The 17,863-nt window shown below is 34.5% G+C and overlaps 1 protein-coding gene across 3 annotated transcripts in view; it reads left to right on the forward strand.

Annotated features, from left to right (window-relative positions):
* The window catches only part of kcnip4a (potassium voltage-gated channel interacting protein 4a), a 162,635-nt gene that overhangs the window by 141,010 nt on the left and 3,762 nt on the right, over positions 1 to 17,863 (forward strand). For all 3 annotated transcript variants that reach the window (XM_016490665.1, XM_016490666.1, XM_016490667.1), the window contains 3 exons: positions 9,178 to 9,302; positions 15,927 to 15,996; positions 17,320 to 17,390. In XM_016490665.1, the coding sequence (XP_016346151.1) occupies positions 9,178 to 9,302; positions 15,927 to 15,996; positions 17,320 to 17,390 (266 nt within the window). The remainder of the gene's footprint in view (positions 1 to 9,177; positions 9,303 to 15,926; positions 15,997 to 17,319; positions 17,391 to 17,863) is intronic.

Here is a 17,863-nt window from a genome sequence, read left to right on the forward strand (position 1 = left end):
ACACATATTGAGTTTTTAATTGATTCTAATAACATTAACTAAAGTAAAACGAAGATTATTGGAGTACATTTTACAATAAAATACTATTTCAGTCTTTATTTAATTCAGTGTGTTACTTGCCAATTCTTCGTAATTATTTGTGAAATTTACCAGCAGTTTATGAGTGAAAATTGTTTCAAAGTAAATCAGGTAGATGTAGAGTTTAACATTTTCTTAAGACACTAGTGGTCCTTTTTCATGCAAAATACCGGTATAATAATAAGAGTTGCATAAATCAAGAGTAGCATTAGTTCTGGCAGGTCACGTTAGTCAAGCTCGCATCAGCTGACCTTCAGCTGATCCCCATCTACCTATGGGAATACGACACCTATCTAAGCATTCATATATAAGGTCCCTCAGTATTATCAGCAGTTTTCGCATTGCTCAATAGCTAATTACCCTCTTCCATCCCCAACTCCTCCTCTGTCAGTCGGGATTCAGCCTTCTGATTCTCCTTTGAATCAGACTAATTTTAAAATGTGTACATAAAATGATTGAACTTTAACAATATCTGCAATACATTTATGTTAGTTCTGTTCTGTTTACCCTGGGGGGTTATTGCTGCTCTCCCTGCTCTCATCCATGCTAGGCTGCATGGAGGTGCAGGGAGTTCTTGCCCAGAACGAAACCATACCGCCAATCCAAACTGTATGCTAATTGTCAATCATCTTTGACGATAGTGGTCCTGACAGAACTTAGTCTTTCCAGATGCCAAAAACAAAAAGAGTTCGAAATGTGTTAACTGCATCACCATGTGCTTGATTCGGAGCAGAATTAGCTTTGTGGCCCCACATCTCTGCCAATAATCAATCTTCATCTCTCTGAAATGAAGCAGTTGTGTATTGTAGCATATGGTGAGCAGAAGTTCAAGCCCTGTATTAGAAACCAGAGCAACATTCAGTTCATTTGGGAATTGACTCTGCTGCAAAACAGCATATGTTCTGTGCTTTACAGCTAAAATTGGATATTAGTCTCAATTTTTTATTTTTCCTTAACCATTTTATTTATTAATAATTCAGTTGAAAATCCAGTGCTCTTTAATGTGTCACATAAACTACCAGTTAAAATTTTGGGACAATCAAATATAAATTAAAAAAAAAAGGTAAAAAACTGTACAATAAAAAAAACGGTAATATTGTTATATCCTTATTACATTTTAAAATAATTGTTCCCTTTCAGTCGGTCACTCCCGACGTCACGTCGGTTGACTCAGGGAACGAGGGTTACATACGTAACCGAGACGTTTTCTGTTGTAATATATTGTAAGATGTCATTTATTCCTGTGATGCAAAGCTGGATTTTTAGCATCTTTACTCCAGTCTTCAGTGTCACATGATCTTCAGAAATCATTCTAATATGCTGATTTTCTGCACAAGATGTTGAAAATAGTTATGCTGCTTAATACTTTGTTGAACCCGAAATACACTACCACTCAAAAGTTTGAGGTATGTAAGAGTTTTAGAAAATAATAATACTTTTATTCAGCAATTATTAATTAATCAAAAATAAAGGCATTTATAATGCTACAAAATATTTGTTTAAAATAACCCTGACATCACAATATTAAGCAGCAAAAATTTTTTCAACAATGATAATACTAAGAACTGTTATTAATAATTGATCAGCAAATCAGCATATGAAGGATAATGGCACTCTGAAGACTGAAGTAATGATGCTGAAAATTCAGCTTTGCTTCACGTGAATAAATTATGTTTTAAAATATATTTAAATAGAAAACAATTATTTTAAACAATATCTGAAATAATATTTCACAATGTTTTTCGTCAAATAAATGCAGCCTTTGTGGGCATAAGAGACTTCTTTCAAAAACATTAAGAAATCTTAATTGTTCCAAAGATTTGACTGGTATTGTATGTTCTTTTTAACTGCATACAATCAAAATTGTAATCAGTTGAACTTTAACATTTATAAATGCCATAACTGAGGACCTAAGAGGCACAGCGTTATAGGAATGGCCCTCACAGACATCTTGCATTGGTTCATAAGGCTCATACTGTGTTAATCATGTGCTGAAACTTTTGTTGCACTCCAGAGACTCTTATATGTGAAATGACTTGAAGGCATGTTATGGGATAGATATAAATCTCACGTCTGATAGATATACGAGCCCACTGTCACCTGCTGTGCATATCAGAGTTTTGTTGATCTCAGCAAGAATTTTCCTGAGAATGGCAAAAATGCATCATGACCGACTCGCCTTGTTCTTGCATTGATGGAATGATATCAGGCATGAAGCATCCTTGTTTAGCAATAATCTCACTTTAACATTGATTTAAAGATGAATGCTTTGTCATGTTATACTTGAATTTATGTTAGCTAACTAAACTTACTATTATGGGACGCCTCTGGTGCAAGGTTTGGTCATTTTCCCTGCATGGCATGTTTAATAGTTCCACCTTTGATCTGAACCAATGCATACATCAATAATCAAGAAAGAAATCCCAGGACTTTATGAATGAGACATTTCATTTATTATGTGCATGCTGAATCCTATATGATCATGCATCAGGACAACAACACTGCATATACTGTATATCTGCGCACAGTGCAGCGTGGCATCGTGTAAAATAGCTGCTTAAGGTTTTTTGGGTGGGTCTTTAATTTAGACTGAACTCTTTAGTTAAAGTACCATGACTACCAAGACAACCCTCTTGGTTCCTGCTGTCACCACCCAGACTAATGATCTCAGTTGCTTGTCAAGCATCTCATCCCATCTGCCAGAAGAGCAGCTTTCTACTCAAAAAGGCATATACAGGTGCATCTCAATAAATTAGAATGTCGTGGAAAAGTTAATTTAATTCAGTAATTCAACTCAAATTGTGAAACTCGTGTATTAATTGAGATGCACCTGTATTCCATCACTTCTTCTCTTGCTGAGTATCAAGGTCTTTTTTTGAAATAACTTCTGTTGTTGCATACTGTAAGTCAGCACCGATAATAGTCACCAAGTAGTTTGAGGTACTCCACCAGTCAAAAGAATGGACCAAAAAAAAAAAACAAACCTTAAAACAAATCAAAACCATCTTATATTTGATCTTCTTGAAAGCTGACACAATTTGTCTGGAGATTCCAGCTTTGCTACTCAGGGTTTTTATTAACCTTGCATTTTAAACCACATTGAAGCAGTTTGTGTGTTTTGGACGCTTTTGTCTGCTTTTCCTTCGTTACCTTTACATTTCAACAAATGTAAAATGATTTACTTTTTTTATTATTTTTTAAAGAAATGAATACAAAGCTACAAAACAATTTTCAAGCATTGAAGTATAAACGTTTAGATCAAAAAATTTAAAACAATAAAAAAATGTCAAGCTTTTTAGTACTGCAAGGCCATGGAAATATTCAGAACTATCAAAATGCTTATTTGCATTTGTTAAATGGATGGCATGATATGGATTTACGACATTTGATCAAGTGCAAATATAATAAAAGACTAAAAGAACAAGGTAACCATGTGGTTTGACTTTATTTCATATTCGCTATGTTTGCTACCCAGATCTCGTTCACTATTACAAAAACTGTAAACGGCTGTTGCCATACTGATTAAGCACCGAGTGTTTAGCCTTCATGATGCTGAATGAAGATGCGGCTGTATTCATCTCATCTGTGGCCCTCAGCAGCTCCCCACAGGAAATTCAATCTTGCTACATAAGCGTACGTGTGTTGAAGCGAAGGCCACAATCATTATCGGTAGTGCAACAATAAGCGTGTTTAGTCCTTCAGGAGAAAACATGCCATGCAAGAATACAGATAGTTTCTAATTGATTATTAGACCTTGAGATAGTTTTCGAATTGCTGTTTTGCTAATCGTTATTGTACTTAATTTAAATAAATAAAAGGTAATTGAAACTTTTTATGTCAGAATTTGCGTGTTTTCACTTAGCATTTCTGCAGCTGCAAGTTATAAAGTCAGAATTATGTGATATAAACTCACAATTGTGTTACAAAGTCAGAAGAGCTAGATATAAACTCGTAATTTTGACTTTTTTTCTAAGATTGCAAGTTTAAATCACAATTCTGACTTTATAACAATTGTAAGTAATGATGATAATAATAATTTGAAGAAAATGTCAGAATTGTGACTGACTTTTTTTCCTCTTTAATTCCGAATGATTAATTCTGAGAAAAAAAAATGTCAGAATTGCGAGATATAAACTCGCAACTGTGAGAAAAAAGCCAAAATTGCAGAATAAAAAGTCACAATTACCTTTTTTTAATAATTTTTTTTATCCCGTGGCATGGCAGAAACATACAACCGCATTTCAGTACCACGATTATGAGATTAAAGTCATAATATTTTGAGAATAAAGTAAAAATGATGAGAATAAAGTCATAGCATTATGAGATTAAAGTCGTAATATTTTGAGAATAAAGTTGTAATATTTTGAGAATGAGGTCAATGCATTATGAGATTCAAGTCATAGTATTTTAAGAATAAAGTTGAAGGTCAAAATTGTGAGAATAAAGTAATACAAGATTTAAGTCATAATATGTTGAGAATAAAGCTGTAATGTTTTGAGAATAAATTATATTGCATAAATAAAGATAATGTGAAAATTACACCTCTTAAAAAAAAAAACATTTTTTCATTCTTTCAGAAACTTTCATTCTTCACAGGTATTTAACATTAAATACAGTAATAAAAATGTTCTAAAGGTTGAAGTTTCATAGATAAGTGATTTTATTAATAAACATATTTGTGACCCTGGACCACAAAACCAGTCATAAGGGTAAATTTTTCGAAATTGAGATTTATACATCATCTGAAAGCTGAATAAATAAGCTTTTCATTGATGTATGGTTTGTTAGGATCTGACAATATCTGGCTGAGATACGACTATTTGAAAATCTGGAATCTGAGGGTGCAAAAAAATCAAAATATTGAGAAAATCATCTTTAAAGTTGTCCAAATTAGCGACTTAAGACTGGTTTTGTGGTCCAGGGTCACATTTAAGGTCAGTGAACCGGTTCATTGTGGAGATGGGACACATTTTGCTTTCACTGCAGGGATCAGATGTCCCCACAACGACACTAAAACCTAAAATCACCTGTGTTGTGAGAATCAGCAAAGTTTACTCATGAGAGAACCAACTTAATAAACCAAGTAAATCAAGTCTTTATGAAAATCTAAAGACGTAGAAAGATTTATGTCATGGTTACGCTGAGGTTTGGGGGGTTAGAAAATATCCTTCGCTCAGCACAAAAGACTGAACAAGTCATCAAGTCATTCTAACAGACTTCACAGACACAACTATAAACTGATCCTGGATCTGCACGAAACTTCACATCCATGCATCCTTTGCTTCATGAACTCATGTCAGCATGCTCCGTTCGACCCTGATTGCCGTGGTGACACTCACGCTGTATCTTCTAGGTAGCGCTTGCCTTCAGAACAACAGCAGGCGTGGAGTTACGGCACGGCTCAAGAAGCTGTTCCTATGCTCTTCTACCAAAGCACCATCCACCACTACCCAAAGCAAGTCTTCTTTCAAAACAAACCTCCAACACCTTTCCTCGGAGAGCTCTTTTGCTATTAGTGTATTGTCCACATGCTTGTGAAAAAGAAGTGTGCTTAATTGTATTGAATGCACTTGTACTTCAATTTTTAAAAACTGTACTTGCAGGTTATATAATATTAATAATATAATAAAAGACCTCTTAAGTGTACTTAAAGATACAGTTCACCCATTTACTCACCTCCACTTGTTCCAAACCTGTATGAGTCTTTTTTCTGTTGAACACAAAAGAAGATATTTTGAAGAATGTTGGTCACAGTTGATGGTACTATGGAAGTCAGTGGCTACCGTCAACTGTCTGGCAACTTGAGGGTAAATAAAATGATGTCAGAATTTTTTTGGGGTGAACTGCCCCTTTAAGAACACTTATAAACAGGGCACTTTGTAATAATGTAAAATTAAAAGTTTTACTTTAAAGTAGATTTTGTGTTATTCAATATTGCATTTAAAGTTAATAAATTTTAAATGTACTAAACTGCAACTTCATCCTTACAAATGTGTAATTGCAGATATATTTAAATGCATGACATACAAGTTTCTGTAGAAATGACATTAAAGTATTTTTTAGGTTATTATAAATGCTTGTCAGTACATTCAGCGGTACACGTTAACCATATTTCAAAGACAATAGAAGTAATTATGAAATTACATATATAGATGCACTTAAGTCTTATTAAGTGGGTCAAAAAGCACTCTTAAGTTCAACACTTAAGTATTTTCTTTGCATTCAACATTACATTTAGTTCACACTTTAAAATATTTTATTTCCATAATAAGTACGCTTTTTAAAAGTATGCTAAAATGTACTTCTTTTCACAAGTGTAGTGTCAATCCTTTCATTTCTTTTTCTTTAACTATTTCATCTTTGACCTCTGTATTTCTCTTTCTCTCACTCTTTTCATATTCTTATGTAAGCCAAAGACATCTGTACTCAAGTCTTCCAGCTGCTGAGTATTATGATTTATCGTCTGAATACCTCCTGCTCTATTCTTGGGAAGGTTATGTTCTTGAAAAGCCAACTTGGAAGAAAAAAAAATTCTGAGACCAAAACTGCAGCAAATCCTAAATACCCATTGTATTGAATTTTGGAAGTAGACTGGCAAATGATTAACTGTCATCATTATTGCTGATTGTTAAAATGCTCTATTTTGTGTTTTTAATGAACAACTTTAGATGCCAAAGAATGCTTCTGTTTAAATCCTTATGCATTGTGTTATGAAACGGGGTTGTTTGCATGAAGTGGTAATGATACTACAATTACTCTAATTGCATGTGATCGCTATACTCCCAGAAGGACGAGACGAGAAAATTATGTTCATGTGTGTCAGTTCTGTTTGCCAGTCATTTGATGAGTTGTCTTCTGTGGATCAGAGGGTCATATGTCAGCCATTAGTCTTCCACGCTTCAGGTGCCACAGTAATCGCTGTGCCTCCCAATACCACCCATCACCTTTGATTAATGTTATGAGACTCACTCTACATTTCATTGTTTTATTGGCTTCTGCTCCTCACTCATTATTTTTAAAGATTACTTAGCCTTTAGGGGTGTAAATAATGTGTAAATCTCAGAGTCAGGTCATATTGGATGCTATATGATCTAAGTTAATGTAGAGAAACACAGTTGTCCAGAAACACAGTTTTATCTGGGTTCAAATATAAGCTGAAAGCTTATTTAGATTTAAGGCTAATGAGAATGATACACCAAGGACTGTTAAGATCCTATGGACAGATGGAAAGTCGTAGAACAGATTTGCTCTAGAACCTCATCAGTCTGATAGAATAGTACAGATTTGCTATATTCACTGTGTGATGCTGCTTTTATACAACAGTTCAATAAACAATAAGTTAATATTGAGTAACTTGCATTTCAGACACAATAAATTGCCAGCTACTTTGTGTTTTTGCTTTCCTGAAGAAAATAGTTTCAAACAAAGTCAAAGCATAATGAATTGTTGTGCATCTCTGAGCATTAGTGGTGCTTTTTTCGTGAATTAATCAGTGCTTTTGAACAAATCGGTTGAGTGAATGATTCAATGACTCACTCATACAGGCAGGCAGTCACTTGTTTTGTTAATGAATGAATCAGTGCTTTTGAACAAATGATTCAGTGACTCACTCATTCAGGAATTCACTTGTTTTGTTCATGAATGAATCAGTGTTTTTGATTAAATCGTTTGAGTGAATGATTCAGTGACTGACTCGTACAGACATTCGATTTTTTGTTCATGAATGAATCAGTGCTTTTGACCAAATGATTCAGTGACTCACTCATTCAGGAATTCACTTGTTTTGTTCATGAATGAATCAGTGCTTTTGACCAAATGATTCAGTGACTCACTCATTCAGGAATTCACTTGTTTTGTTCATGAATGAATCAGTGCTTTTGACCAAATGATTCAGTGACTCACTCATTCAGGAATTCACTTGTTTTGTTCATGAATGAATCAGTGCTTTTGACCAAATGATTCAGTGACTCACTCATTCAGGAATTCACTTGTTTTGTTCATGAATGAATCAGTGTTTTTCATGAAATCGTTTGAGTGAATGATTCAATGACTGACTCGTACAGACATTCGCTTTTTTGTTCATGAATGAATCAGTGTTTTTGAGTAAATCGGTTCAGTGAATGATTCAAGGACTTACTCATACAGGCATTTACTTACTTTGTTAATGAATAAATCAGTGTTTTTGACCAAATCAGTTGAGTGAATAATTCAGTGGCTCACTCATACAGACATTCACTTGTTTTGTTCATAAATGAATCAGTGTTTTTTGAACAAAGTGGTTGAGTGAATGATCGGTGACTGATGCGGTGACTCACTTATAAAGACAGGCTGCATCTGAATATGCATAATTCCCTGCTATTTAGTAGACAAAAACGGTATGTGAAAAGAGCAGAACGTCTGAATTTACAGTATTCATAAAACAGTAGCCAAAAAGTACTCAGATGACCTATTGTTTCCGCTGAGATTTCGAAGATATGAGGCCATGGGTCCATGGGAGAGGATGAATATGACGAAAGTTGTACATCCAGATTGCATTCACACTACACACATTCATACTATGTACTACATACATTTTTTAACAGTCGCAAAGTACTTATTTAAAAGAAGTATGTACTCAGAGAATATGCCATTTCAGAGAGCAGCCAGTCACTTAGTGAATGCATCAGTGTTTTGGAACAAATCGGTTGAGTGAATGATTCAATTACTTTTTCAAAGACATTCACTTGTTTTTGCTCATGAATGAATCGGTGCTTTTGAACAAATTGGATGAAGTGAATGTTTCAGTGATTTGTGGCCATCTAGTGGTTCATTGATGTAACCATCAATCACCTGCTTAATTTCTGTCAAAATTGTGTTTTTATGTACTTATGAATTAAATGAAATTACTTGAATTAAAAAGGTTTTATATCTCACATATCTGTACATCTGATATTCCCTGTTGAATACAAAGATCTCAATGTTTATATGTTTTGTCATTATTTGGTCCACTACTTATTTATAATTTATTATAATTTATCAATAATAGAATTTTAGATTAACGCTGTTAATCTGAGTGTGAGCAGCTGGATCGTAACCCTGATGTTGTGTGTTTCTCTACAGATAGTGTCGAGGATGAGCTGGAACTGTCTGCTGTACGCCATCGACCAGAAGCTTTGGAGCAGCTGGAGGCTCAAACGCGTTTCTCACGCAAAGAGCTTCAAATCCTCTATCGGGGCTTTAAGAATGTGAGTTAATGCTTCTGACTTCAAAAACAGAGTTAGATTTTTTTTTAGCGTTGGTTTGATGTGGAACATGCCAAACTTTGCAGAAAAACTATCACGGTTGCTACAATAATCAGGTCAGGAAAGGTCTCTAGAGTGTCCCTGAGGCATAAATGTCCTTTCCCACCTCTGGTGCACAATGTAATGAGACAACACCGAATTAACTCGACCCAAATTGTCAGGTGACAAGCGTGAGAGTGGCACAATGGTCCTTTATTATCAGACTCTCAAGGGGAGATATCAGAAGACTGTAATCCTTCCCTCAGACCACACATGAGGTTTTCTGGCACCCTCAATACTGTCCTCTTTCCCATGAGGTGTCCCAGATACTGTAAATGTTAAATCTGTTTTCTTTTTTATTATTTCACTTTTAATATCACCGTCCATTTCTGATTCTTTTGCTTCTTGGATTTTCTTGGATTTTTGACTATCAAGTTCTAAAATCCTTCAAAAGAGATTTAATTAGTAAATCATTGTCAAGGGTGCTGTCCCAAATGCTGCCCTAAACCCTCATGTTCCTCCTCTGACTGCACACTTGATGATGTAGTTGTAGGGCTGAGCAAAAGGGCACATCGAGGGCATGTGTGCTTTCTTCTAAAACCTCAATTATTGAACTGGCCACCCTATGGTCTTGTGTAGTAAATATTACTTTTGTTTGTTCATGTATTTTTTGGAAAATAGACAGACAGACAGACAGTACTGCTTTTATTACTCCTCAGTTCTCACCATTGCTTTTGGTTTACCAGACAGACAAATATTAAACACTGACTTGACTATAGTTACTGTTAAACTTGTACCTATAAATTCTAGATTTTTATATCTTTGCTCATTATGTAAAAAAAAAATAAAAAATCTAAAACACTGAGGCAGATACCCAGACAGCAGACAGTTTCGGCCCAGATCCGGCCCACATCTGGCCCGCATGGATTTCACATGGCCCAGATGTGGGCCGGATCTGGGCCAACACTATGTTGCTGTCTGGGTATCATGCATTTATACATTATGATTCAAAATGTTGTGGTCCGTAGGATATTTTTTTAGAAGAAATTGATACTTTTATTCAGCAAGGATGCATTAAATTGATCAAAAGTTGCAGTAAAGAGGACATGTTTCAAAACATTTCTATTTCGAATAAATGCTGTTCTTTTCAACTTTCTATTCATCACAGAATCCTGAAAAACGTTTCACCGTTTCAACAAAAATATTAAGCAACACAACTGTTTTCATTGATAATAAGAAATGTTTAATCATATTAGCAAATCATCATATTAGAATTATTTCTGAAGGATCGAAGTAATTACTGCTGAAAATTCTCCTTTGCCATCACAGGAATAAAATACATTTTATAGTATTAAAATAGAAATTAGTTATTTTAAACTGTAATAATATTTTACAATATTACAGTTTTTACTGTATTTTTGATCAAATAAATGCAGCTTTGATAAGCATAAGAGACTTCTTTCAAAAACATTAAAATATAATTTTTTGTTATTATTGATTTCCATAGTATAGAAAAATGCTACGGAAGACAATGACTACTGTCAATTGTTTGGTTACCAGCATTTTTTCAGAATATCTTCTTTTTGTGTTCAACAGAACACTGAAAAAAATGTTTCATTCATCCAATTAAAAAAATGTAGGGTAATGATTCACATCTATATTTTTTAACTTGAGCCAATAAAAAATAAATAACTTGCCCTTAGGGCAAGCCCTTTTTTTTAATTGGATGAATGAAACATTTTTTTGAGTGAAGAAAGAAACCCTTACAGGTTTGAAACAACTCGAGGATGAAAAAAATGACGACGGAATTTTCATTTCTGAACTTTCTCTTTATTTATTTATTTATGTTTTTACTGATCAGGATTTGACAAGGCATTCATGTAAATAAACAACTATTATGTTTTTTAATGGTAGTTTTTCTTTTTTTTTTTCTTTTTCTTATCACACCAAGGGCACCAGAACTGCTGCCTCAAAAAATGACAAAGAAATAAATAAAAATAAGTGCATTGTTCAGTTCAGACTCTTGATCAGACACAAATTCAAAACCAAATGTGACCCTGGACCACAAAACCAGCCTTAAGTGGCTGGGGTATATTTGTAGCAATAGCCAAAAATACATTGTATATGGGTCTAAATTATTGATTTTTCTTTTATGCTATAACTAAGTTTTGATTAGTAATATGCATTGCTAAGAACTTCATTTGGACAACTTTAAAGGTGATTTTCTCAATATTTTGATTTTTTTGCACCCTCAGATTCCAGATTTTCAAATAGTTGTATCTCAGCCAAATATTGTCCTGTCCTAACAAACCATACATCAATGGAAAGCGTATTTATTCAGCTTTCAGGTGATGTATAAATATCAATTTCAAAAAATGGACCCTTATGACTGGTTTTGTGGTCCAAGGTCACAAATAGTGCTGAGAGAAGTTTGTAGATGTTTGTATGGGAGAAATCGACCTTGTAGATCAGTGGAAGTCATGCACAATAGTGGATTTTACAGATGAGAAGATTTCATTTTATGAGAGATGGCGGTCATATTTTTCTTCTTACTAGGTTAATTACACTCCACAAATGATCCGGGCCTAAATTAAACTTGATTATCTGCAAAGTAGCTGAAAAAGACAAATTAACTGAATCTGCTACTAACAGGGTATTTCAGAATCATTTCGGCTTCATTCAGACTTTTCCTTTGTGTTATTTCAGTTGTATTATCCCATGACTCCTATGAATTAGTGGTTAGCTAAAACCAAAATATGCCAGATATTCTGTCCTTAATCCTCTGTGTGCCGTCAGTGAATGATCATGCTTCAGTAAGCTGAAAAAATATTTTAATTACAGTCTGTGTATCTTAACGCTGTTAATGAACCCTGCAATGCTCCTGGAGTTTTGATAATGTGGAGAAGACTTTGGCAGTGATGGTGTCTGATGAGAACGGTGCGTCTCTTAAAAGGTAATTACACGGGGTCTCTCTCACGCTGCCTGCACAAGAGACAGTGGATGACAGTAACACAAAACAATCCCTTTTAATTAACCAGAGCTCACTGTAACAGCACAGAACTTTCTCAGACACAGCCTTTTTATGTCAAAGATGTGAAGTGCTGGATTAGACAAAACAATTTACTGTAGCAGGGCTTCTTCCATGTAGCAGAGCCCAAGGTAATTGGTGGTGCAGAGGACACATTTCAGACTGTTTTTGTTGTTATTAATAATAATTCAGAATGCAGAATAGCAGGTGAATCACCATTTAAACATGCATATCATGACAGTGCACAGTAAGTCTTTGGAAATGTTATCTTGAAGGAATAGTTCACCCAAAAAATGAAAATTTACTGAAAATGTACTCACCATCAAGTCATCCAAGATGTAGATGAGTTTGTTTCTTGATCTAAAATGTAGCATTGCATCTCTTGCTCACCAATGGATGCTCTGCAGTGAATGGGTGCCGTCAGAATGAGAGTCCAAACAGCTGATCAAAACATCACAGTAATCCACACCACTCCAGTCCATCAGTCAATGTCTGTATACCGTGTACCGAATATAATGTTATACTGAATACTGAAGACATATGCCCTGACTGAATTCAGGCCGGCAGATTCAAACTGTTTTCTGAGAGTGTGACAGACAGTTGTACGGTGTTTTTTATTGAAGAATGTAAAAGCATGATCTAAGAGTAAATCCCTCCTGTGCTGTGCTTGTATCAAAAACCGCACGGTTTTCCCAGCACCTCTCAGTCCTCCAGTCCTCCTCCTCTAGTTGCTCAATACACAGCAAAGGGAATACTGTAATGAGGTTTCATATCTGGCTCTGAACGCCAGAGGCTGGTTTGTGATTATTTGATTTTCATGTCGTTTTATTGCTCAGAGTTTTGCCATGTACTGGTACATGTGGCCACTTTATAAAATCAATTATTTTGCCCTGCAGCCGGACGCTTCATTACGTCAGGTCTAAACATGCAATGTTTTCCAAAAAGTTCTTAACAGATTAGTTTAAAGATCAGTCTTTTATTATTTCCACAGTCATGAAAAGCTTGAAAATATCAGGCTATTTTCAAAATGTGGCTTTCCAGGCCTGAAAAAAACAGCGAAATGAATCCCATCTTAGAAGAGACAGAGAAAAGTTATGGAAATTTTCATAGTGAAAATACATTTCATGCATGGTCACATGCATGCATGTGCAAAAGCACAGGTTTTTAAAAAAAAAAAAAAAAAAAAAAAGTTATCTTGAGTGCAAATGTATTTTACAAATCTCTATCAAGTGATCGCAAATGACTGCAAAAGTCACGGAAATTCACGTTGGCGTCAAAATTGGCATCACTGATGGGATGTGACACGTTTTAGGGCAAGTTTGGTTCTAGATGGTCAGTGAATGACTTAAGTTGCAGCCTTTTCTTCACATAAAGCTACCATCTTGCTTCAGAAAACTTAAAATATAGTCTAATATACTGTAGATTTTATATATGTCTGTAGAATTGATCTAATTTATATTTATTAAAAAAATCTAAATGATATTTTGATGAACTTCCTTTATCTATCTATCTATCTATCTATCTATCTATCTATCTATCTGTCTGTCTGTCTGTCTGTCTATCATCTGTCTGTGTCTGTCTGTCTGTATATCTGTCTGTCTGTCTGTCTATCTGTCTGTCTATCTATCATATATCTGTCTGTCTGTCTGTCTATCATCTGTCTGTGTCTGTGTCTGTCTGTCTGTCTGTCTGTCTGTCTAGCTGTCTGTCTGTCATCTATCTATCTATCTACACACACACACAAAAGTAGATGATTTAGATTCTTTAGTCACTTCTGGTCACAGAAAATCAAATAACTGAAATCTCTCTTGGGTATGTAAACTAAAGATGTCTAAACAATTGTCTGCACTTATTCCTTGCTTGATATTGTAACACTGGAAAAGCATGCTTCATAATTGCTGCAATTGCCAAACCATTTATGATAAAGCAACAGCAATCAACTTCCCGGTCTACTGTGTAATCTAATCCAATTCCTGGGGTCCAAATGACACTGTTCCAGCTATTACAATTTTGGATTGTTCCATTTGTTAAGATCCTTCATATGACATACAGAATCATGTGTTTATCATTGCTGGAGTGCAGTATGGACAGATTTCTTTCATTATACGATCTATGGAAGCGCAAAATATTTGTATGTTTTTAAATAAGATTTATGAAACAAGTTACAGACAGTTAATGATGCTAAGAATAAGGCATAAACATCAGAATGGACTTTATTTTGTGCTGTGGGTGTGGGATGTTTGGTCTTCATCATATAATAGCACAGATTATGTCAACAAAAATGGCACCTTTATTACTCACTTTAAATTGCAACCGGAAGGATGAATACATGCCCTCAAATTAAATATTAAAGCTACTTTGCTGCTACTCTACTTATCTGTTTCTCCATATAAAGCCGAATGTTAACCAGCCGTCAGAATCTAATATTGTGCTTTGCATAAACTAGTTAAAGAACATCACAGTTCTCAGTTCTTTTGCTACAAACACGTGAATTAAAATAATACATCTAACAGAAAGTGGTGGCATCTTCTACGAGACAACGACATTAATTTCTTTCATTGCTTTTATGTCTGTCATCAAGGGAGATGCATTGTTAAAAATGTGATTTGACTTTATTTTAGCTGGTTTATCATATCGAGGGGAACACATGAGTAATGCTGGAACTGCCTAATAAAGGTTTGCTAAATACAGGTCTTATAAAGTTCAATCTGTAATCGCTTTATCTGTCAGGCTATCACTGCGTTAGTGATATTTAAATAAAAGCAATAATGTGCATCTGTCATATCTGCTACAATTTCAAAAATTAATAAAATACGCTAGTTTATTATTTATCTTCACCAGACATCTTACAACTCCCTTAACAAGAATAAGAAAGAAACGGCATTGCTGGTGTTGTGAGACAACAGTCGTCCTCTCATAATTCATTCTCAGGCTTGAAAGGATAATTTCTGAAGAGCCACTCATAAATGTGTTTACTGAACCAAAACGTCTGAGATCGTTTCATCAGACAAGCATGACAGCTTAAACTATTGGTCATCTTGAGAAGGTCGATCTGCTTTTCAAAGCGTCATTTTTAGTGCAAGTCATCACGTAAAATCGAATGCAAATTCAAGCATTAAGCGTGCACATTCCTCACAATTTATTAGTGATACAACATGCTAGAGAAATCATATATGAGGTCTACCATTACCTAGTAATGAGTACTAGATACTAGAGCAAAGAATTTTGATCTTACAACACTGGAAAAAAAATGTAAAAGTCTGACAAGCACTTGCAATCTCTCTGAGCTCGTTTATTTGAAATGAAGGAGAGTCATATGAGATTATGTTCAATGCTGCAAATGCACTTCTAGCGCAATGTGTTTGCCTGCTGCTTCACAATTTCATTTATGATGCACATTAGAATGAGAATGGACAATGGGTAATGTGTTTATTGCTCAGCAATGGTGCCATTTCCTATTTGGATGTTCATGCACATAATGGTTCTCTTGGTGAAATCACTCTTCAATAACATCTCAATAACATCTCAGTGATGGAAATGTCTGTATATGTGTTTTTCAGGAATGCCCCAGTGGTGTGGTCAACGAAGACACATTTAAGGAAATTTACTCTCAGTTTTTCCCACAGGGAGGTGAGTGGATTTAAAGTCATATATTCTCCTTTACAGTTATACTGTATTACATTTTGAATACAGCCTGATCTGACCCTTTATAATATTTTGTTGGTATAAGCTGTTGTAGTCAGGTTGATTCAGTCTTATTAAACAATATTTCAGACTTGAATAAGCCAGTATTATTGCAGTTTTTGTTTTTGCAAAACAGGCTTATTGGAAAAACTTGCTTGTGGTGACTAAAAGTGTTTTCAGTAATATATTATAATTTTCTGCCACGTAAGAAAAAAGTCCTGCATAATCATAACATAAAACGTTGAATTTATCACATAAAAAGTCAAAATTGTGAGATACTAAGTCATGATGAGATAAAGATGATTTGAAAGATGACACAAAAGTCAAAATTGCAGATATTTATGACAAAAATTCTATTTTTCATGTTGTAATTTCCACTATCTCATAATTTTCAGTATATCTTTCATAATTATGATTCACCAAAACATTTTTCTTTTGTGGTGGAAATGGGCTTCCATAATTGAAAACTGTGAAAAACTAAAAAGCCAGAACGATGACACAAAAGTCAAAATTAAAATACTGATACAATTATGAAAAAAAAATCTAATTTTTATGTTATCGTTTCTACTTAGTATCTCATAATTTTGACTTTCATATTAAAAACTGTGAAGAACCGAAAAGTCATAATGGTGACCCGGAAGTCAAAATTAGGAGATATATCAAAATTATCACAAAAACTCATAATAATATTGATAATAAAACTCATAATATTGAGTTTTTATCTCATAATTATGAATTAGGCCTCATTTGTATCTCATATGTATGACTCTATGTCATAACTATGACTTACCAAAACATGATTTTGTGTCTTTAACCCAGAAACTGTATAACATCAAATAGAAATGTAACATGAATTTATAGAACTAAAAAGCCCCAGAGGAAAGTTTTCCTCATCATTTCAGCAGACCAACACACACACACACCACTGATCTGAATGGAGGTCTCCCTGTGGAAATGGCTGTTGTAGTGGTTCTCTTCTCTTTTGAGTCACATGACTTGTGCCACTGCAAAGTCAAAGGAGTACTTTTATAATTATGGGTTTGAGCTTCTCTACATCATTTGTCAGGGTTTGTGACAGATCTCTCTCACGTGGCCCTACTCATTTCCAGCTCATTCACATACACACACTGCTTGCATTATTTATAGTATAATGGATCATAGCTTGTGCAAGCTCATGCATCCCCTTTGTTGTTGAACAGAATATGCTATGAAATGAGGTAATGACATTGCTGTGATTGAAGCTGATAAGTTTCCTGTTTTATTTTTCAGATGCATCAACGTATGCACATTTTCTGTTCAATGCATTCGACACAGATCACAATGGCTCTATCAGTTTTGAGGTAAGTAATAATACTAACAGAGCATTCTGAAGATGATCACTCTCACACAAGCATGACATAGTAGTGAACCTAATATTATTGTGTTGACACTGAATTGCAGTTTGATATTTGGATGTGGACTCTTGTGCATGTGCTAATTCTTTAAAGGTATAATGCATGCAGTTTTAACTGAAAAACGAATGGAAAAACATATAAAAGTATGAGATAAAAATTCATAATTATTACACAAAAGTTGAAATTATGAGATACAAATTCATAATTATGACAAAAACTGACTTTTTATTGCATAATTTCAACTATCTCATTGTTTCAAAATTTTATCTCATAATCAAGTCATAATTATGAGATAGAAAGTCATAATTGTGACACAAAAGTCAAAATTCTGGGATAGTGTGTTAAATCCAATCATCCTACTACTTGTCCGCTTGATCCTATTCCATCTCATCTCCTTCAAGCCATTTCTCCTGCCGTTG

Source organism: Sinocyclocheilus anshuiensis, unplaced genomic scaffold (genome assembly GCF_001515605.1).
Source record: "Sinocyclocheilus anshuiensis isolate Anshui unplaced genomic scaffold, SAMN03320099.WGS_v1.1 scaffold206, whole genome shotgun sequence".
Classification (NCBI taxonomy): domain Eukaryota; kingdom Metazoa; phylum Chordata; class Actinopteri; order Cypriniformes; family Cyprinidae; genus Sinocyclocheilus; species Sinocyclocheilus anshuiensis.